The 23,390-nt window shown below is 38.1% G+C and overlaps 1 protein-coding gene across 3 annotated transcripts in view; it reads right to left on the reverse strand.

Moving 5' to 3' along the window:
* Positions 1–23,390, reverse strand: part of Cntnap5 (contactin associated protein family member 5) — a 907,059-nt gene that overhangs the window by 325,440 nt on the left and 558,229 nt on the right. For all 3 annotated transcript variants that reach the window (XM_042685183.1, XM_042685182.1, XM_042685181.1), the window contains exon 11: positions 23,180–23,286. In XM_042685183.1, the coding sequence (XP_042541117.1) occupies positions 23,180–23,286 (107 nt within the window). The remainder of the gene's footprint in view (positions 1–23,179; positions 23,287–23,390) is intronic.

Genomic DNA, 23,390 nt, shown 5'->3' on the forward strand with positions numbered 1-23,390 from the left:
CAAGCAAACTTGTGGCTTGTCACCTGACAGAGGTGATAGCATAGCAGAAGGTTCAAACCTAGATTACAAGATGTGAGAGTTACTAAAAGTAGTTGAAGCTGACCAGCAGAAATGGCCCTTAGAAGCTTCATGTATGTGATTTTCAGTCTTCCCTGTCTAAAGGCTGAACTGAGCTTCCATGCATCTGGAAGGAAATGAAATTATAAGAAGGTGAGTAGTTACTGTTTGCCTTTGAGGATCAACCATGAGCAAACATAACAAAGTCCAACATATTGTCCTTCTCCCCTAACACTTGATCTTAAATATTAGCTTAATTCCTGATAATTTCAGATGGAAAGACCTGGTACTAAGCTTTCCTACTAAGCTGATGCAATGTGAGAACTTTGCTGTAGAATGCCTAGCTGGTATGGATTGTATCTATGAATCTGATGCTGACTCTCTGACTCCAGATTCCTTGTTCTCTTCTCTAAATGCTGAAAACAAACTAAAACTAATAAAATAGCTTTATTGTGGTCATAACTTTCCCAAAGTGGTCTGAGCTAGACAGAGTAATAAGGGCAATTCTAGTGAAAGTTCTTTGAAGGCATTCTTGGAAATAATCACATGATAAATATCTGTCTATATTTTACCATATTGTTACTTAGTCCAGATTCCTCTCTGCAGAGGAAATATTCATCAGTAAATATTTTTGTATTTACATTCTCCAATATGAATTAGTGGATGCCCCCTTTTTATAAACTGTGAAAAAAGGTGCTTTACAATAAAAATGCATGCCCTTTACTGTGTACAGTCCATATAATATTTGGCAGAGGAGTTTTAAATGAAGGTGCTCTGAACAAACCTTTAGAAAGAAAACATCTTTTAAAAAAAATATGTTCATCATAGAGAATCGCAACATGGAATGCTAACATACAGACTAAAATTCAAATCATGTAATTTTCCTCCCAGGGTATGCTTGTAAATACCAGTGTTTAAATAATACTAACTGTCCTGTAATCATAACCAACAAGTAGTTAGGCCACGTATCCACTGCTGGGCTAGAACTGATTGATTGTAACGCTAATTAAGCTGAAGTTTCAGAATTGCCTTGCTAAGTTGTATCATAGAAATATGTTCATGAGGTTGTATCCTTGTGTCAGTGGACATCCATTCAGAGATGCAGGAAATATGTGTGGAGGGTAGTAAAGTGATTTGACACGATGTGACTGCAGGCACTGGTGAAGTGCTCTCTGTAAGGCTATCTTTGTAAGTGCTCTCTGTAAGGCTCAATCATGATTGGAAACCACAGTGAAGAGAAGAAAAGATGGACATGAGATGGAGGGAGGGCAGGCCAGGCTAGAGCCAGCAGCACACATTGCAGCCCATGAACTTTGTTCTTGACCTTAGTGGGGTGACCATTCTTCAAAAGCTGAGGACCTTTGTTACATATCTAAACATATAGACCTAGATTTGGAATAAGAAAAGCTGAAGTGGGAGAGGGAGAAAGGTAGAACAATTTCAGATCCATCCACTGCCTTGCACCAGGGAGAAAATACACCCACTCTACAATAGTAAGTGTGCACTGCAAAAAGCTTGCTGCATCCTCTCTGCCTTTTGAAGTGCCTGCCAGTTTCTCTCTTTTTGTTCCCTTAAACAAGAAATATACAGGCAAGAAAATTCTGGGGAATGTAGTTTAGCCAGACCATGTCAGCATATTATAGCATGACCACACTTAAAAAAAGAAAGTTTCAAACTGCAATTTGTTGAAATAAGATGCTAACTATGCCTGGATCATACCACTGTTTTTTCACCCTGTCCTTCCCATGGTCACCTCCATGCCACATAGCTCTGGAGAAGCACTGAAGCTTTTCTGAATCATTTAGAGAAATTATGTTGTGAGTTACATATTTAGTTTAGATCGGTGGGGTATAACTGACTTTGCAGGCTGATACAGGCAACGTGATCACCGGCTATAGGATTTTGGATTGGCTCCTACCAATAGGTCTGCTGTTTCCCATGCAAATGGAATAGTCATCATAATCCAGGGTCTCTTGCAGCACAGTACACCAAAATAGGTAAGTTGTGAGAGAGAAGGAAGGTTTGAAATGTACAGAGCCAAAAGGAAAGCTGGGGAAATTATTCTGCACTTGTGTCTACTTCATGAAACTTGATAGTGATACTTCCAGTTTCACCACAGTCATAAATGCAGATGGAATATTACCCATAATAAGCTCAGGGACTCAAGAAAATCTTAGCAAAGTAATTTAAGAAAAACGTCTGATCAAACTCAATAGAGAACTGGATCATATCTTTATTGTGAAATATTGATTTCATAAAAAATACTTTATAAAAAATGTAAATGTTTTTACAAAAATTATAAGAAATTATCAGAGTAGCCAGACAGCGTAAGAAATAATTTTCCTAAAAGTATGTCAGAAAATTAGCCAAAACCTGATCTTTTTTTTTAATTTGGAAACTGATGTTGTCTATATTTAAGGAAATTAGTAACTTTTATTTTCCCATTCTAAAAACAATTTCAGAGGAGAGATGAATGAGAATATTGAAAGAGGTGACACTGACCAAGATGTATTTATCCATGAACTGCTTTGTTAAGTGGCCACTCCTTTGTACAGCTATTTAAATATAATTAAAAAAATAAAAAGGTATGAGAAATAAAAACACCATTTCAGAATATGTTCTACAGTTTTAGCTTGTATACAAGCTGGGGCAGAAAGTTTTCCAGGCCAGCATGAAAAATATACAAAGTCTCCATTTCATTAAATAAAGGGACAAATAGAAATCAAGGTATAAATATGCAAATAAAAATAATTTGGAATGAATAAATAAAAACCCTCACATCATATAAGCTTTTTGGTATTTGATCTTCCCAAGATCAGAGCACAGTGATGCTACTAGTGTGAATTTTTGTGACTGAGATGAAAATTGCCTGAAGTAAACAACTCAAAGAAAACAAATTAATATGGCTTATGATTTCAGAAAGTTTCATCAATAGTCCCTAACTCTTTTAATTCTGGATTCATGATACATGGAACATGGAGAAGAATATTCACCTCATGGAGAACAGGAAAAAGAAAAAGTCTAGGGACTAGGTATAACCATCAAAGGCAGGCTCTCCAGTGATCAATTTCCTCCGACTGTGCTTCATTTCCTAGAGTTTCTACCTCCTCCCAAATTAGTGCCACAATCTGGGGACTGAGTATTCAGCACACTAGGGTCTGGGGACATTTCGTCTTCAAATTATCACAGGGACTACTCACAGTACCGAGATCCCATCGTTTGCAAGGTCAGAATGTCCAGCTGCTGTCCATTTTTTTCAAGACTGTGATGAAGCTGCTTCCTAAATAAGCAGGAGCCCTAAACTCTTCACTTAGGAATCACATAGTGCCCACTGTTCTGTATTTTGCCTTTTGGCTTCCAGATTATGCACTGACTTTTTGTTTTCCCCTTTGCACCAGAAACCTTTAGTTAAAGCTTTTCTTATGAAGTGAGAATTCAGCCCCTTAGAGTCAAATGCAGGTTTCCAAATTGAACAGAGCATGGAAATCAGTGATACTCTCTAGAGACTCCTCCCAGAGTCTATTTTATGCATAATCATACACTGGCAAACTCATAGCCAAGACTCAGATAAGGCCTCTAACTCAAAAAAAACAAGTTCAGGTTAGATGGGAAACAGCTTCTTGACCTTGGTCACAAGAATTATATAGAGATGTTAATTTTGTACCTTTCCTGGTGACTCAAATCCCAGTCTTCCAAGATTCATTTTAACAGATTTAAAGTATCTGTTTAATAAGTAATTTCAAATTCTATTCAACCCCTACCTCCCTGTGTGTGTGGTGGTACAGGGGGGCGGGAAGCTCTGACTTAAACTTCTCTTCTTTCTCAGACTAGAGAATTGGTTTCCTGAAGTACTATGTTTCCTGTGACGTGACTGTTACCTTTGGGGATGTTGGCCAATGGTAAAATGGATAACCTTCCTGGGTATCCATTGTGTGCATATGTTACAGGTGCTTCCTTTCCCAGGCAGTTTCTGACCTCTTTGCCTGCTCTCTTCTCCATATTTCTTCCTATTAAGCTTGCATTTGTAATCTCTGCACTTGTAATCTCTAGGTTGGAGGGGGTCTTTTGGCTGATCATTACTGGTTTGCTTTCTCTTTCTGTTCTCTTTCAGCTTCTTGAAAAGTTACCAGATTTTTGCTCAAACTCTCAAGCATTCCTTCTCATTCACTGCTGCCTGAACTCTGCCTAACCTTTACCAATATTCAACAGCGTCCTTAATGAGATTGTTTTATGTTGTCATGCTAGAAAATTGAAAATTAAAGAGCTTTGATTTCTTAGTAAGGAATCACATAAGGGAATCAGTGCACTCACTTTTATTCTTGATCTTCTAATTAGAAGATTAGACTTTTTCAAGCAGGAAGAATGAAGAGACTGGAGACTATTACAAAGACATTATTTCAATATTCAGGGGTTTTTTCATTTTTTCTAAATTCCCACCTTACCATCATTTTAACTTATAATTAAGAAACCTCAAATGATCTTTGATAACAGAGATATTGGAAGATTGATGTTGTCCAGGGAGTTGAAAAATGGGAAAGTCATAGGAGGATATTTCTGTTTCCCTTTGCTAGTGGCTACCAGTATGGTTGGCCACTATCTCCCAAAAAGACATTTCACTACAAGCCATGCAGCTGAGGGGTTGACCTGTTCTCATGGTCATTTCCATTTTTTTAGAGTCACTCTATCATCTCATCAACATCTTTATGTTCTTACTGAGAGTCTGTGTGGATATTTCCTCTCCTTCCAATATCCTGTTCTCAGTCTCTTCTCCATACTCCGTATCCTGTAAGCAGTTACTTTTCACTTCTTTTATGAAGGCGCCTGACTGTAGGATTCCCCACACTCTTCTGGACATTCAGTCTTGTCTACTGTATCCACACACACACACAATCACACATAAGTTTTGTACTGTATAATGTTTTGGTGGGTGAACTCTTACATAATGCTGGTTGCATATGACTATAATGGAGCTAAAAAGTTCCTGTAGCCTAGTATTTTGTACAGTACCTTTCTAGGTTAAGAAATATCAATGTCATTGTCTAATACTTGCCTAAAGAATTCAGCACAGTAGCATGCTGTGTACATGGCTTGGAGCAATAGGCTGTATCATGTAGCCTAACACAGTAGTAGGCCACATCTATTAGAGTTATGTAAATATGGACTATAGTGTTTAAACAATGATCAAAAAATACAGGAGGCAGCCAAAGAGAACTCTGGAATGTGGAAAAAAGGAAGATGGTGTGTTTCGGGCCTCTGAACCAGAAGAGATCCTAATGGATCTAAGAAAGCGCCTCAAGGTCAGCCCTTCCAGCCTTAATTTGGGAATAGGTTACCACTGTAGTGTGATCATCTGTCCACTCTACCACCAGTGAGAAAGCAAATGTCTTTGTTACCACCAGATGAATGGTGTACTATGAACTAGCATGTCTTTGGAGGACCTCACTAAGAGGAATGGCCAGTGTAAGTAATTCACATCCTGGATTACTTAAAGACCTGGAAATGCTGATACCACCAGGACACACCAGGGAAGTCTGATAGAAATTGCAGAATGGATGCTGCTAGAAAGGCAAGCCTGACAGAGGAGCTGGAGAATATACTATTCTGATATGTACTGTGGTGCATACCATAGAATGACATTGAGACACAAAAGATGACTGCTTGGATTAATCTACAGGAAATTATTCTGAGTGGAAAATAGTCAATTCTATACATTTCTTCTTTCCCTGTTAACAGTTTGTTACCTTCTTTCTTTAGAAAAAAATCCTTAAGAGAAATCTCAGATTTGACTAACAATTAGATGGGATATGGATGCTCTCTCATGACAACAAAACCCCTGAAGTAGTTAACTTTCAAGAAGAACAGGTGTATACAGATTTACAATTTTAGTAGTTCTAGTCCATGATCTGGCAAGCTTATTGCTTTTAGACCTATAGTGAGGAGAAAAATGGCTCAACTCCTTTACTCAGGAAGCAAAAAAGGAGAAGGGCCAGAGGTCTCCCAGTCCATTCAAGGACATATCCTGCAAAATCTAAGTACTGTGCATTAGTTAGTTTCCAGCACCTCTCAATAGTGCCAGCTGGAGCCAACTCTTTATCATGTAGGCCTTCGCTATAGCAGGTGCATATATTAAGTCAGACTCTTTTCTATTCTTGTACTTAACTTATTTTGTGCGATAGGGAAATCATAAGATCTTCAGTGCAAGAATACATAATGATCAGTGTTATTATTACACTATTTCAGCTCCATACAGAAACATCATACCATGTTAAGTCAATGAATGCCATGTTGGGCAAAAGCATATTTAAATATAATTAAAGAGATAAAATAGGCATTAACCTGACAAATGGGTTGATTGTGAAGATCAGTTTTATATATCAACTTAGCTAGTCTACAGTACCCAGTTATCTAGTCAAGCACTAAAATATGTGTTTCTGTAAGGGTATCATGTAGATGTAATTAAAGTTCATAATAAATTGGGTTTATTAAAGAGAGATTAACCCAGAAAACGTATGTGGGCCTGTTTCAATCAGGGGGGAAACTTCAAGAACTGAGGCTGATTTTAGGTATATATCAGGAATAACAAAATAATTGCACTCACAAACAATAGGTTAAAGCTCATGCCTTATAATATCCAGATTGTCCTTCCAGACCACTTGCCCATTAGAATTTGGACTTCCTTAAATATTTCCCACAATTGTGTATTACAGTTTACCCCAATAAACTCCTTTACGTATTTTCCTACTGGTTTTGTTCTTCTGCTTGAAATCTCAATGGGATAAAGTTTGCTAATCACCATTATTCCTCACCACTAGAAATAATACTACGTTAAGTTAGTCTCCTTATTTGTCCCAACTCCATCCCAGTTAATGTCCTATGAATTCCTACTTCTCTCCATATTCTTGGCTCTGCAGTTTTGCTCAGGTTCAGAATTACTCTGAATGCCTTCACTTCCTTTCTCTATATCTTCCTCCTTGTCAGAGACCTAAATTTGACCACTCCTTATATGTAATTTCGACTTTGACCATATACTGTTTTCTATTATTTTTAATGTATTTTACAATGTCCCTCTCTCAAACCCTCCTTTATAAAGATGCTCACCTCAAAAGTCAGCTCTCTAAATATTTGAATGTCACCTACCATGATCAGTCTATAATTGAATTCAGTGTAGATACATTTTATACATGTCTGAATTAAATGTATGCTGTATCACTGAATGGATGGCTAACTTGAAAAGAAGAAACATTTATGAGAATTGAGTGAAAATAAGTACCAATGAAAGACTAACAGAATTACAGACAAATAAATTATGGCTCAACTATGTTCATGAATTTTGGGATCTGTTTTAATTGTCCTAATGGGATTTTGATAAACATAGTCTGTGGTAATTATTATATGTAAAATAAATTTATTGTGTAAGGGTGTGCCAATATTGGAACTTGTAACTCAGAGCCTCTAACTCTCACTCAGTTTTGTAGCTCACAACTGTCACTCTAGTGATTTACCCAAACCTAACTTTTGTCTTTTTCCTGGCTAATTGGTGATAAGAATATCACAGTTTTGTCTGTTTCAGCTGGCTTAGAATCTTCATCTTCAGATCTCTTCATCCTAAGTAACAAGGATTATAGGTGTGAGCCACCAGAATCATCAGATATTTCTCATTCTGGTGAATACTTCTGGAAGGCTTTCTGAATCCACTGATGTCAAGAACTATGAATTCTACCAGTGTAACACTTCACATCAGAGACAGAAGTATGTTAGTGATAGAAAAAACTGTTGGTGTGTCCTCTTTTTAAGGAAGCTTAAATGACAGGTTCTCAATAGAAGAATGATTGAAGATCCAAATATAACTACCTAGAGAAAGCTAGAAGTTAGATTTTACCTCCTAAGAGAAACAAATCTTCAGGCTGCCAGAGAAACAGTGATAGCAAGTGATACCGACTAACCTATTTCCAAAACACCAGCTTGGGGAAGACTAGACAATTCTTAAAGAAATACAAATGGTTAATAAATGCATGAAGAAATTTTCAACATTCTCATCCATAATGGAAATGCAAATAAAAATGACATTGAGACTTCATTTCATCCTGATCAAAATGGCCATCAGAAAGTAAACAAATAAATTCTGGTTAGAATATAGGAGAAAAGGAACCCTCTGACACTGTTAGTGGGAATTTAAACTAGTACAGCCACTGTGAAATCAGTATGGTGGTTCCTCAACAAATTAAAAATAAATCTATGACCCTGACATACCATGTCTTAGGCATATATCCAAGATAAATTAAATTAACATACAAGAGAATCATTCATACATTCATATTTACTGCAGCACTAGTCAAAATAACCAAGTGAGAGAAACAGCTCTTAGGACCTACAACTGATGGATGAATCAAAAAAGCATAGTACCTATATACAATGGTAAACTATCCAGCCATAAAGACAAAAGAAATTATGTTGTTTGCAGATTTAAAAAAAATGAATGGATTGGAAATCACCATGTTAAGTAAGTCAGATTCCCAAAGACAAAAGTAAAATGCTTTCTTTTGTAAGTGGAAGCTAGATATAACAGATATAGATATAATCTAAGTGACTATATATATAAATATAAATATATATATATATATATATATGTTTGCAATAAAGAGACTACTTGAGGGGATTGGAGAAAGGGAAGAAAAAGAAAATGATAGTGGTTGAATAATATCAAAACCACTGCATCTATGCATGAGCAGACATTCCATGACACTCTTATCTATAACACTCACTAAAAGCTACCAAGGTAGGGAGATGTGAGATGGGAAAAGAGAGTAATAGGGTTAATCTCATTAAAGCACAATACATGCATTGTGAAATACTATGGCAGAATGCCTTTGAATAAGTAGTATACACTATAAAAATGAATGACTAGAATGTAAACAGGTTCAGTAGTAGATACCAGTAGGAGTGGAGATGTTAAAGGCAGTTAAAGTATGGTAGAAGTATTTTACATTCACATACAAGAATAGAACAATGAAGCTGGTTGAAATAGTTTTAATAATTAGTGGAAGGAGAGATGAAGGAGAGTGATAGAAGGTGTAAATCTAATTGAGATACATTTTCAGTATATATGATAACATTACAAGCGTCTGCTATGTACAACAATACATCCAAAATATACCAATAAAACAGCTCGAATAAAAAGGGTCTCAAAACATATCACATAATAGGAAAGAAAACACACATTTAAAGTCCTTTCCAAACACAGACATTAGTATTTCTTATTAATCCAAGTCATCCATGGAAAGCTCATGGGTAGTGTAGGTGAGTCATGAAACAAAGGCAGTAAACTCCATAGAGTATCTGTCGAAGATGCACTCTATGCAGTGCTGTAAGACCTAGTAGTTACCAAGACATCCTGAGACATACCCACTGCTGTCCCTTCATAGATAAGAAAGCCGAAGTTCAATGTTGGATCAATTTCCCTGCCACTCAGGTATTTCCTAGAACCTGAAACCAAATCCACGGCAACTGAAGTTTTCAAAACAATTCACTTTCCATGCTACAGAAACAGAACGGATCTATTTTCTGTAGCTTTGGAATATTCTCAAATGATGTCATTAAACAGTAGGTTTCTCAGAAGAGGAAGCCAGGGAACATCAGTCCTGACTCTGACAGTCTCCAAGCTTGGGGCCTCTCTCATCTGAATGTGTTGCACCACCACGATTGTTCTCCATTTGGACAACACCCGGTTTTGAAACTCATCATTAGCAGACAGAACACCAACTTCCTAGTCCAGCATAAGGACAGTGTTATCAGGGAGGCTGGAGCCAGGGAATGATCGTGAAGGTCTCCATCATTGTATTCGCTGCCAGCAGGAAATCTGTGCTACTGACTTTGACAACTCCTCTGCTGACAGACTAATAAACGCAGGTATACATCCTGCTAAAACAATGTTTGTCTTTTATGTTTCATATATATATATATATATATATATATACATACATATATATATAAATTTACATATCCAGACCCATTTATGTTAGTGTCTTAACATTGTACACTACAGCTATGGCAATAACTTCAGGATGATTTACAAGCTGGTTCAAGAACTATCACGGAGCTAAGATGAGGCTCTTCAAGAAATATGCTTCAAAATAAAACATTAGAGCCTCTGATCTTCCATTCAATCAAAACTGTGGAATTTCGCTACATGTTGGCTAAGAAAAAGCACACTAGATACCACGTGCTTTCATGCAATGCTGCCTTTATCAGTGGAAATGACAATTCAGGACATGCTAACAAGTTGAAAATTGGAACTCTATTCTTTCAACATTCATTTGGCAGGACCAATATTCTAGACCTCTTGTTCCCAAAAAAGACAAAGTGTCTGACCTCATCCAGTGAGAGAAAACAGCACAGTTAATTAGTGTAAGCACTTGTGTATGCACAGTCCATATGAGAACAGGGTTATGTAGAATAGAGGATAACCCAGAAGACAATCAGAAAGTACATTTCAGGCAGAATAACTGTAACTATCTAGCATGTTTGAAACTATCTAGCATGAAAGATAATAAATAGTAGAGCAAAACTGCTATCACAGGCACACATAGAGGTCAGAATCATGCAGGGAAGCATCAGTTCTCAGTTAAAATAGAAAGGCTTTGTTTGTCAAGACAATGGAGAATTAGTAGCGGATTTAAAACAGGGCCGTGATAAAACCAAAATTACTTTTAGGAAGCAAACAGCAAGTATAAAAATCAACCGTGTCACTTTATAACAGTAATGGGTCTTGCCTAGAGCATGATATAGGTCAGGAATCTTGGGAGGCATCTCCATATTCAGGTTTTTGTCCTATTTAGGTGTTGTAGCTAAATGTCCTTGAGCTCTTCATTCTACATTGTTCTGAGTCACATGCTTTTCCTCTGAATATTAGAAAAAAAATAAATTTGGCCTTGTCCCTCATCAAGGTTGCCTTTAGAACACAATAATGTAAAAATATCAGAACCATAAGGAGGGATTATGAATACTCTTGTCAGTCAGATTTTATACTCAGTGATTCATGAATTTATCTCAACTGCAATAAGGGGCGGATTGTATTATTTTCCCCTTGAATACAGCATAGGTAAGGCTCAAATTGGCAGAATAACTTGCTGTAGGTCACAGTGCTGTTGCATTACAGAGGTTTAATGTATAGAGAGACACTTTCTGAATTTTATTTCTAAGCCACACAGTCAAAATATGTTTGTATTGTTGAAACTGAATACACTGGGAAATTCTTTTATGATGATTTTAGGCAATGAAGTCAGTAATAGTTTAAAAGAATTTTCTTTGACAAACTATATTGAGGGAAATCACAGCCTCTCATTGCTTATTATCCTTATTACTCTTTTAATTATACCAGTCCAAATGAAAACCCCAGGGATTTAATTCTATCAAACACTTTAAGGGTGACATGCAATAACTTTGAATATCAGTAACCTTTTAACAAAAACCTTTTTGACCAATTTTACACTGAAAACATTATTTAAGTAATAGTACAAATGAACACTTTGTATTGTCTAAACCACAGAGAAGAGAGAGGCTGCATGTATTCTGTATTTTCAGGGGCTGGAACTTTAAAAAATGGTCAGGAGATAGGAAGTATATTATGTGATTACAGTATGCTGCACTCATTCTAACTCATAATGTAAGAGGGAGTCAAAAAGTCTTTGGTAAAAAACCATTCTTGTCTACATTAGATTCTTGAGGAATCATGGGTAAAATTAAAGGAAATGACAAGCCTTAGATCATTTGTGGACGAGAAGATCTGAATTGTGCCTCCAACCTCACAGTGGGTTTCTTTCAGTGACAATGTAAAATGTCTAGCAGGTTTTACTTAATGGTGATGTAGTGGCAAACTCTTCCTTCTGCTTGGTAATTTGCAGTGTAAAAGTATCACTACAAGCATAGGATTCAAGAGAATAGGAATGTAAATCATCAGACATCTTTTTCATGAAGAGTATTCATAAACTTCCATGAAACTAACTCTCTTCATATGTAAGAGATAATTGAACATTAAAGTGTCAAATTCTAAATAATGTGCTAGTAGTTATGTCTGCCATATATTCAAGCTTCATAATTGTATAAAAGAATTGTCTGCTATGATTTTAGAACTGAACAATTGAGGCCAAAAGAAATGTTGTTTGTTTGTTTTTTACCCAGTATTGAAGTGCTATCTATAACTGATCTGCTAGTATCCAAAGTACACATAGAGATAGAAAGTATCTTTGTATACTGAGTTACATATGTATGCATGTTCAGGATTAGGTATTACTCATGGGACAAACTAGAGCTTTGTGTTTCTCTAGCAATTAGTCTTCTGTTGACTGAAGTAAATGTTCATTGTTCTTGTTCAATGTTCAAAGTAAATATCAATGGTTCTCCAAATAGAGGGAGCATCAACAATTAAATTATCTTCAGTTAATGATCTCTTATATTTTGGGGATTTTTTTTTGCTGCTTCCAGGGGTTGGAATTAATAAAAATTTGTGGTTAGAATCCATATACTTTGCCAGTCCAAAGTAATTACCTGAAGTTAACTTCAATTAACCAGGGGTGGAAGAAGAGGGTAGGAGAGATAGAAAGAGGAAGGAAAGAACAGAGTTGAAAAAATTAGCATGTAGGAGGTGATTGTGGGGAACTCTTAAGTGACTTAGATGTCTTCAAAGGGCAGCAAATCAATGCAAGGTGAATATATATCCTTTTCCTTCTCCCGCTCATATAAGAAGTCTTTGCATGAGTTTGGTTTCTAAATTCTGCTGTGTTCCATCAAATATTTAGGTGTTCTTCCTTCCACTTAGAGATATGTAATGTAAAAAGGAAGTGAATTCAAACCATCTGGAACTGAGTTCAAGCCTCACTTCCACCAGTCCTGTGGCTTGAGGCATTTTAGCCATAAAAGAATGCTTGTATTTATTGATTGATTGTCTGGTGTGGTAGAATAAATACTGGTGAGAGGCCACTGAAGGAGCAGAGAGAAACAGCACCTAAAATAAAGTCTGAGTAGGCTCCTTGTAGAAATTGACAGAGGAGTCTTTTGTGTGTGTGTGTGTGTGTGTGTGTGTGTGTGTGTGTGTGTGTGTGTGTGTGTGTCCCTATACATTCCAGGAGATGATAACAGTTTCTAGAAGAAGGGAAGGTGGTGGGAGGAAAATTTGTTGTTTGTAGTGATTTTTTTTTCCAGCCTTTACTTCTTGGTTCTGTAAATTCCTAAATCTGATCTGTTTGATATTTTCAATATTTTTACTACTTTTAATTTCCCTTGGCAGAGGATTCTAAAGAAAGAAATGAAGAAGTCTTTCTGGTCAAGAGATTTGAATACCTGGAAACCAAACTGTCTGAGAAAAATGACATAATCTAATCTGGTCAGCTTTGCAAATGTGAGATTAGCTCAGAATATGCCCCTCCTTGTCTGTAGTTTTGCTTTGTGAGGCTTCAGTTACTCATGATCAATATCAGCCTCAAAATACAGGCAATACTAGAGTTAAAAATGTTACTAATTTTATTGTAATAAATTATGTTACTTTGTTATTACTGTGGCCAACTTCTTACTATACTAACTTATAAACTAACATTTATCATGGGTGTTGATGTACAGGTAAAAGCATGCTACATAAGCTTTCTATCCATATTATCTATCTATGGTTATATCAACCACAGGGAGGCTTGGAATTCAGTCTATTGATAAACAAAAACTGCTATACTATATATAAAGCACAAAGAGCACCAGAGCACTAATGCCCACTCCTTTCTCCACAAACTTACAACTTGAATTGTTCCACATATACTCTGTGCACACAATTATCTCACATACTTCTTGGGATGCTTGCTCTTAGAAATAGCTTCTTAGAGGCATAGAGTTTGATTGTGTGTGTGTGTATCTCACATTTTCTTGATCCATTCATCTACTGAGGGGCATCTGGGTTGGTTCCATATCTTAGCTATGGTAAATAAAGCTGCAATAAACATAGTTGTGATGGTAGCTTTACTATGGTCTTCATTGCGATCATTTGCATAAATGCCCAAAAGTGGGATTGCTGGGTCATAGGGGACCTCTATGTGAAGTCTTTTGAGGAACATCCATACTGCTTTCCAAAGTGGTTGAACAAGTTTACACTCCCACCAACAATGCAGTAAGGTTCCCTTCTAGCCACATCCCCTCCAGCATCTAATGACATCACTCCATTTGTTAGGATATGAAAAGACTTGGAAAAAATTATATTAAATGAAGTAAGCCAGGCCCAAAGAAACATAGGTCCCATGGTTTCCCTTATTTGCAATAATTAGTATATATCTGGGACAAGCAGAAAAGGTCAAAAGCTATGTATATATGACCAGATAAGGTGATGTTAAGTGAAATGAACCCCAAGATAGGGACACAAGTGTTTTATTTTTTTCTTTCTTGCTATTGGTCTTAAAGTTATTTATAATATGCCATGTTATTTTTTTTTGTTTCTTTGTATGTTCCTCCCTGACCATATAACCCCTGTTTTCATTTACTTGATATCGGTGCCCTGCATCTTGTATATACAGTTCTCTAACTTGGGGAGGGGAAGGGAAAAAACAAAATGCTTAAACAGGGATACACGTTGACCCATTGTACCAATGAGATGTACAAAACACTATATTGAAAAATGAACTTTATAATTTAGGCAGGGAGGAGGGGAGAGGGGAGGGGGGAGTGTAGTTGTGGAGGTGGGAGAGAAGGGAAGGGAGGGGAAAAACAAAGGAGGAGGTAACAATGCTTGATAGGAAATGTACTCATTACTTCGATCGTGTAACTGTAACCCCTCTGTACAGTATTTTTACAATAAAAACATATTTAAAAATAAAATAATGTCATGGGATTAAAAAAAAAACAAACAAGAAATAGCTTCCTGGGAAATTTCTACCTACTCGTCTAACCCTTGTGAGCCAGTCAGTCCAATCACTCCCCTAAGTCTTTCAAGTCTATTTCACTTATCTGGCCTCTCTCCTTTTGGAGAATCCAGCTCCTTACATTTAGTCTTGGTGAATGTCCACTGTGCAGAAGTAGCTGAGAACCACTCTTGTGAGGTCTGAGGGAGAAGACCGGGAAATTCCTTACTTTGTTCACCACATATAGTAAAACTCAGTTTCTTCCCTTAGGCCTTCACAATCTCAGTAGTAGACATTACATGACGAGAATAACACTAACGATAATACAAAAGGCCATGATTAATGTCATTCAAAAAAGAAAAAGAAAAAGAAACAGGAAGCCAGGTGCAATTGCTTATTCCTGTAATCCTTGCTACTGAGAAGGAGGTTGGAATACAGTTCAAATCCATCCTGAGCAGAAAAGTCCTAGAGACTCCAAATCCCAAATAACTAACAAAAAGCCAGGATACAGACATGACTTATGTGGTAGAGCACAGCCATGAGCAAGGAAACCATGAGCAAGGTATATGAGTTTAAACCCCATTGGTTAATTTAAAAAAAAACTCTCCCACTTTCTTCTCTCCCCCTGTTCTTCCTCCTCCTTCCCTCATTTCCCTCCAACTTTTCATCCTCTTCCTTCTTCTTCATCTTCCTCTGTTCCTTCTTAGAAGAAGGTTGAGAATAAGCAACTGGTAACATTATGAGGACAAGACTTTAAATTTCTCTATATTTTGATAGGAAACTCATAGAATTATTAATATAATCATTGGCCTAAGCTAAAAAAAATATGAGTGAGGCTTCTAAATAAATTCTTACAATGACAGTCTCCTGCCATCTCCAGCTTTTCATTCCAACCCTCCAAATACCATCCACACAGAGGACAATTCAGCAACAGCAAAACTAAAGAAGTGTTGTTGCTCTTTGATGACTTTGATAACAAGACAACTTGAGATGCCTCCAATCAATACCTGCCTATCGGCTGCCCAAGGGGAAAAACACTCTATAGAGTAGGGGAGAAGAAGAAAGTTGACATTCTTTAGTAAAGATGAAAAATGAGCTGAGAGGTATTGTTAGGATGTCAGAAGCTATATACACTGTGAAAAAGGATTAGTAATACCTGAGACATGGTAAGAAGACCCTGGCCAGGGCTCCTGTGATTGTCATCAGACATAGATATTAAGAAAATCAAGTACAGTTTCACTCAATAAAGCTACACAGAGCTAGCTGATAAGCAAGCGGTCCTATCAGTTAGTGGGCAAATCAATGGATAAAACTGGTGACAACACTGAAGTCTGTGTAATGTCAAAAAATGAAGCAGGAGGTGAATCAACAATCTCTTTCTTGTCTTCCTTGTGCTCCTCCTTTTTCCTCTTCTTTGTTTTTATTGTATCAATACTGTGGCTTGTGCTTGGGACCTCTCTGCTCACCCTTATCTTTTTCAATCAAGGCTGGCAGACGACCACTTGAGCCACAGCTCCATATCTGGCTTATTGCTGGTTAGTTAAAGGTAAGAGTCTCAAGAACTTTCCTACCCAGTCTGATTTAGAACATCTTCTGATCTCAGTCTCCTGTATAGCTAGTATAACATGCATGAGCTAGCAGTGCCCAAATAATATCCATCTTCTCCTCTTTCTCCTCCTCCTTTCTCCTTCTATCATTAAGGCCACAATTACTGAAAGCAAGCATCTTTGCCTTATACTTCAACCCATTTATACACAAAAGCTGAACACACAAAAACGGACCGTAATTGTCCTAGTTGCTATTAATTCACCCTTTCTGAAAAACATCAACTAACAACAAAAACATTAAAACAAGCCCTGAAGAACTATAAATTCACAATTTCAGGATATTACCATTTTAATATTAAAAATACTAATACAATTTCATTTATTGTTTTCCTTTTGGACAACACCTTCAAGGAAATGTGCTCCAACATAATAAATATATTGTCATTTCCATAGGAAAGAATCCTTTAGGACTGTTTGCTTTTGCTTTTAAATTATATTTAACTAGTTGTACAAAGAAGTTGTCATTCAACAATTCAATTTATGAATAGAATGCATCTTGATCATTATTTCTTCATTATCATCCACCATTTATACCCACCCCAAACCTATAAGGTATATTAAATAGGTAGGTTTCATTAGGTAGCTGATGAAGAGAACACCAAGCTCTATTCAGGCAGGAAAATAAGTTTATTTACCGAATTGCTGACCTTGCCATGCATGGTGGAGAGGTATGGCTGAAAAAGGAAGGGCGACCCACCCTGGGCCAGGACTTATCTAGGCCAGGGACAGGAAGAGGTATGGCCTGGGGGAAAGGTGTGGCCACAATGGATCCAGATGTGACCTCAGGGCCTGGGACCCTCCTAAGGTCAGACAGGAGGCATGTGACCAGAGATGGCCCAAGATATGACCTAGCTGGAAGAGGAGGTGACTGATTCCAGGTTTGCCAGTTACCTAGGTAACAGATATTGGGTGGAAACTTAGCTAAGAGGTAGGGAGGTGTCTGCACAGAGCCTGCGTGGCCCCAGCAGACCTTACAAATCCTATGCTCAGTTTTTCTAATTGTAAAGAATAAACATTAAATATTATGACTTAATTGATTTATGGCAAATCTGCAACTAGTCTCAAAAATATTCCATAGTGGTTTGGAAGGAACATATATGAACCATTGTTTTTAAAGAAGATTCAAGCACCAAAGGAATTTCTCAAGGATTTTTTGTTAAAATTACTACTTTACTTCAATCCATTCAACACTGTTTGAAAGAATGGGTGTGACTGTATTCTAATAAACCTTTCTTTGTGGCCAAGTATTAGAGCATATTACTACAATCACAGTGCTCAAGGGGCACAGAAGATGATCTTGAATTTCAGGTCATTCTGGGCTCTACTGTTTTAGTTTTCAGTCTAGTCTACTCTTTGGAACTGTGTCTCAAAATCAGGTCAACAATAAAAAAAAAAATCTCCTTGTTGCTTTAATTGGAAATAATAAGGGGTTTTTGTGGTGAAGATTGCAGTTCAAAGTCAGCCCAAGCAGAAAAATCCCTGAGACTCCATCTCCCAACTAACCTGCAGAGATAGCTGGCAGCATGAATCAGGAGACTCTTATCTTTAATTAACCAGCAAACACTGGAAGTGGTACTGTAACTCAAAATGATAGAGCACAGAAGTGCTCAGGGACAGTGCTCAAGCCTTGAGTTCAAACCTCTGTGTACAAAGTGGGATGAGCTATCCTAGCAATGAGCACCTAGACCCCTGGTACTCAACCAGTCTTGGGAACAAGGGACCATGGAGAAGAGTAAGAGGAGATAATGTCACATCTTCCATTTTGTGCCTGTACTTTCAAAATTAACCAGAGCCAGGAGGTCAAGAGAAATAAGAAGCCTGCTCAGCTCATGTCCATCCTTGTCTACCTTTTAACTGGACAGGAATTTACATTCTTGCATTTGTTACCTGACACTATCCCCTACCTACTTGCTATATGTCAGAAGTAGCTAAGGACATTTCTACCAATTCCAGGACAGCTTGGAATACAGGAGATAAGAGCTAGCCATTCTAGCCAAATCATCCAATTTTTAATTTTCTGCTCCAAACCCTTCCTCTTGCCATTTGTTTGCTCTCTAGTAATTTTTTTTTTTTGGTCCAGTCGTGGGGTCTGAACTCTGGGCCTGGGCTTTCCCTCAGCTCTTCAGCTCAAGGCTAGTGCTCTACCACTTGAGCCATAGCGCCACTTCCGGCTTTTTTCATTTTGCTTATGTGGTGCTGAGGAATCGAACCCAGGGCCTCAGGCATGCAAGGCAAGCACTCTACCACTGAGCCACCTTCCCAGCCCCTAGTAATTTTTTTTTTTGCCGGGCCCCTCCCTGCCTCCTGAGACTTCTTCCAGAGTTAATTCAAGGACTACCACCAAGGGACAGCTGGGCCTTCTCCCAGAGGGGACCACATCTCAGCCTTTTACTCCTAATGTTGACTCTCCTTTTGACAGCAGGAAGTAGCCAAAGAGAACCTTTGCCATTTAACATAATTATCAGAAGGCTGGAAAGTAACATCTGCCCTGGGCCCTGCAGGCTCTGTGCAGACACCTCCCTACCTCTAGGCTAAGTTTCCACCCAGCATCTGTTACCTAGGTAACTGGCACACCTGGAAGCAGTCACCTTCCCCTCTTGCTAGGTCACATCCTGGTCCACCTCTGTTCACATGCCTCCCATCTGACCTTAGGAGGGTCACAGACCCTGAGGTCACAGCCAGATCCATTGTGGCCACACCTTTCCCTCACCTGGCCATACCTCTTCCTGTCCCTGGCCTGGCCATTACCTCTTCCTGTCCCTGGCCTGGCCACACCTCTTCCTGTCCCTGGTCTAGATAAGTCCTGACCCCAAGGTGGGTCTCCCCTTTTTCGGCCATGCCTCTCCACTATGCACAGTGGGGACAACAGTTCAGTAAACTTCTTTTCCTGCCTGAAAAAAAAAAAAATCTAATGCTTACCAAATGTGGTGAATAAGAAGGACTGAGATCCAAAACCAGCCAGGCCAGAAAAGTCTGTGAAACTCTCATCTCCAATAAACCACCAGAAAACAGTTAATAACACTGTGGCTCAAGTGGTAGAATGCTAGCCTTGAGCTAAAGAGCTGAGGGACAGCACCTAGGCCCAGAGTTCAAGTCCCAGGACCGACAAAAAAAAAAAAAAAAAAAAAGGAGAAGTCTAGCATTGACAATGTTTTCTATCATTAATATCAGTTTGACAATTATTACACAGGTTTTCCAATGTCTAATATATTAGGAACTATATGTAGGAAAACTAATTCATGGCAAGAAGAGTGCAAGAAAATAGTTTTCTTCTTGCCAAAGGCCAGTTGCTCATGCCTATAATCCTAGCTACTCAGGAGGCTGAGATCTGAGGGTGAGGGTTCAAAGATAACCTGTGCAGAAAAGACTCTTATCTCTAATTAACCACCAGAAAACAGGAAGTGGCGCTGTGGCTTAAGTGGTAGAGTACTTGACTTGAGCTGAAGAGCTGAGGGACAGAGCCCAGGCCCAGAGTTCAAGCCTCAAAACCTACTACTAATAATAATAATAAATAACTAAAGGAAGTTTTCTTCTTGAAATGTGCAGAACTGAACTGCACCTTATAACTAGGCAAGCAGGATCAGATAAGCCTGGTCTCAACATCTCCATCCCCAGCTGTGCTGTGAGAAGAACCCCAGCAGTCTGATAACACACGTCTGCCTTTAATCTAACAGACTCTGAAATCAAATTTCTGTCAGGATGTGACCAGAGTACAACTCAACCAATCAGCCCTAGAATGTGCCATCTTCACTATTAGGGGGCAGCTCTGGCTTTTGATGACTCATTTCATGGGAGCACACTTATTGAAGGCCTGAAGAATACATAAACTACTCAATTTACAAAGTGACTGCAAAGAAATGGTCCTCACTCAAAATGGTCAAGAGAGTGATTAAAGAGAGGACAGATTCTTGAACTGAATAGGTTCAAATATTCAATATGAACTTGCCAAAGTTACAGACAAACAAACACATCTGACTGGCTTTAGCTTGGTGGCTACAATGGAAGGTAGATCCACAGAGTTACAGCCTATAGCTTTGGAACTCAGTAATTTTACCAAAAAAAAAAAAAAAAAGGAAAAAGTGAAAGGTTTTTTTTATTTTTTTAAAATTCAGGCTCTGTATGTTGAGTCTCCTTATCAGCTTTGACAGTGTTCCTTTAAAAATCAGCTCTTCTTCCATAGATTTTCAAGTTCACACTTTTTTAAACCTAAAAATATCCTATTTTTAGCCTGATGGATGGAGTAAATTAAAGGAGAACAGCACCTGTGAAGATGAACTCCTCAAAAAAATTGTTAAATTACTTTTGGAGACAGTGAACAGAAAAATCGTTAAAGGTTATAGGAATGTTGTAATGTGATTTGGCTTATAGGTAGGTTTTGTTGACTTAAATCTTCAAGGTACTTTCTATTAGATACACCATCATCTTTGTTTCTCCTGAGCATCTTATAATAGCACTCACACAATCTGGGTAGTCCTGTGTGCATTCTGTTTTGTACATATACATTTTAATCTTGGTTTCTCAGACATAACATCCTTGGAAATAGATTTAAAATATTTAGATTGACATTTCATGTATAGTTTATTTAGATGTGCCAACAAGAATTCAACAAATTTTCCTCCTAGAATCTTTTAATACCACCTTCGATAGGTAAAATTATGCACTTACTAAGTCTAATAACCATATACATTTGAAATCCATTCTTTCACAAATCCTACTATTCTCTTCACTATTCCATAGTTTTAAATTGAAAATTTTAAATAACATATTTTATGACACAGTCAAACAATGTCTTTTTTTTCCTTTCTTCAGGCAACTCACAGTGTTTCATCCCTGTCCCATGATAAACAGTGGACTATTTCTGATTTAATCAGAGTTTTCCATGGCATCATTGATAAACACCACACTGAGAGGCAGAGCAGAGATGTGGAGTACTGGAGAGGTTCTCAGACTGAGAACATCAGTATTTCTCATGCTACATCAGAGTCAGTATAGGGAACTTGGAAGGAAAACTCTGGGGCCTGGTAAGGGTGAAGAGATTGGAAGGACATCTTAACAGCACTCAGAAGGCTGAGAGCTGGGCCCTGGAAAGATCAAACAATCAGGGCAAGTCAGAGGTTCATGTTCTACCCTAAGTGTGAGCTGTTTGGACACCCAAACAAGACCTTAGCAATAAGATGCAAGTCTATGTTCATTCAGGTTGGTGTGTTTATTGCTTTCCTCCACTTTCTAAGATAAGGAAGTCAGTATCACTTGTGTTGTTTGTAACTGCAAAGATAGATTTCTACTCTAGTCTCTGCATGTACCTTAGTCACTTCCCCTTTACTGAATTAAGTAAATAAGCTTGTTAATGGGAGCTCTGGGGTTCAGAAGCCAGTGAGCTCTGGACCCCCTGGGGTCCCCTTTCTTATCCTCTCTTTCCTTTCTCAGTTCTTTGTCCAGGGTATCCCATCTCTTGCTTTTCCTGATTAAGGTTAGCCCAAAGTCAGACTTCAGCCCAGCCCAATCCCTTTCTGTACCCTGAGTACCAGCTAACAGTAGCAGAAAATAAGAAAAACTGGTGATAGCCTTACTGCTGTCTTCAAAACAGCAACAGGCCTTCACTTGCTTGGTTCTCTGCCTTCCTAGTAGAGATTTTCCCATTCCTCATTCTCCCAAGCCAAGTTCAAATTTCACATTTTCCATGACCTATCCTACCCTTATAGCCAGATACATCCTACTGAATCATTCTTAAACTTCACCTCTCAAGTTGACATGCAGTTCACCAGATAGCAACCGCTCTCTGCTTTATTGTATATTTTGTTCGGTAATCCCAAAGAGAATGTTATAGGAATCAGCGTTTATGTTATCTTGCTATTGTTTTATTCGTCCCTCCCTATTTTTGTATACTGCAGCTTATTCATCCTCTGCTCTTTTCCCATTATCCCCTTTACTATGAGTACCTCCTCATGTGGAGCTACTTGGCATTCAGGCATTCGACAGAAGTCTGTATGCTTTATATGTCTCCATTTGTCCCTTTTCCCTAAGTTCTCTCCTTTCTGTGTTTCTACTCCATCACAGTTCTACTGCAGTATCAGACCAAGCCTTCCACATGAAGGCTCCCTGATGTCCAGGGTTGACAGGTAATTATCAGTCCTCATCACTAACGCTCAGGTTCTGTTTTGTCACATCCCTTGGTAATAAAGCACTTCATCTTCTCTTCAGTATATCACTGGGGCTTGAATCTGGCCAATGAGATGCGAGTGCAAATAATGTTTAGAACTCTCAGGTAGAAGCTTGGACATTCTTCCTTGTGCTTCTACAAGCTCCCTGCACTGACAACATTGAGATGATGGAATTTCTACTACCATAAAGAAGACAATGTGCAAGTCTCTCTTTCGCCATGTGATGGGCAAGTGACACGGCCAGTTGTTACTGGGACCAGTGTGTGCCCATAACACCTGTTCTTTCCTCTTTCTCTTAGTACATTTTCAATTTCATTTCCTGTCTATCTTGTGGGTAGTCCACAAATGCCACAAGGATATGTTTGGTATTGTGGTATTCTCCTATCCACTACAAAATTCTCTCAAATAGTACCAGTTGAATGAATAAAATGTATCTTGATATTAACATTGGTATCTCCTGCAGACAAACCACATATCTACTCACAGTCATGGCAAGTGCCACCAGTGTAACCAGTGTCAGAACAGTTGCAGTAGAAGGTGGTCCAGGACTGGGAGCAGCGTCCTCCATGTTCACAGTAGTTTGGCAAACACCTAACAGGACATAATGCAAAAACAAACAAAAGAAACCAAACCAGTTAAAATCAAGAAAAAACACCCTCCTTTCCAGCTACATGAATTGATACTGGAAATTAATC

Source organism: Dipodomys spectabilis, unplaced genomic scaffold (genome assembly GCF_019054845.1).
Source record: "Dipodomys spectabilis isolate Male_0828 unplaced genomic scaffold, ASM1905484v1 ptg000094l, whole genome shotgun sequence".
Classification (NCBI taxonomy): Eukaryota; Metazoa; Chordata; class Mammalia; order Rodentia; family Heteromyidae; genus Dipodomys; species Dipodomys spectabilis.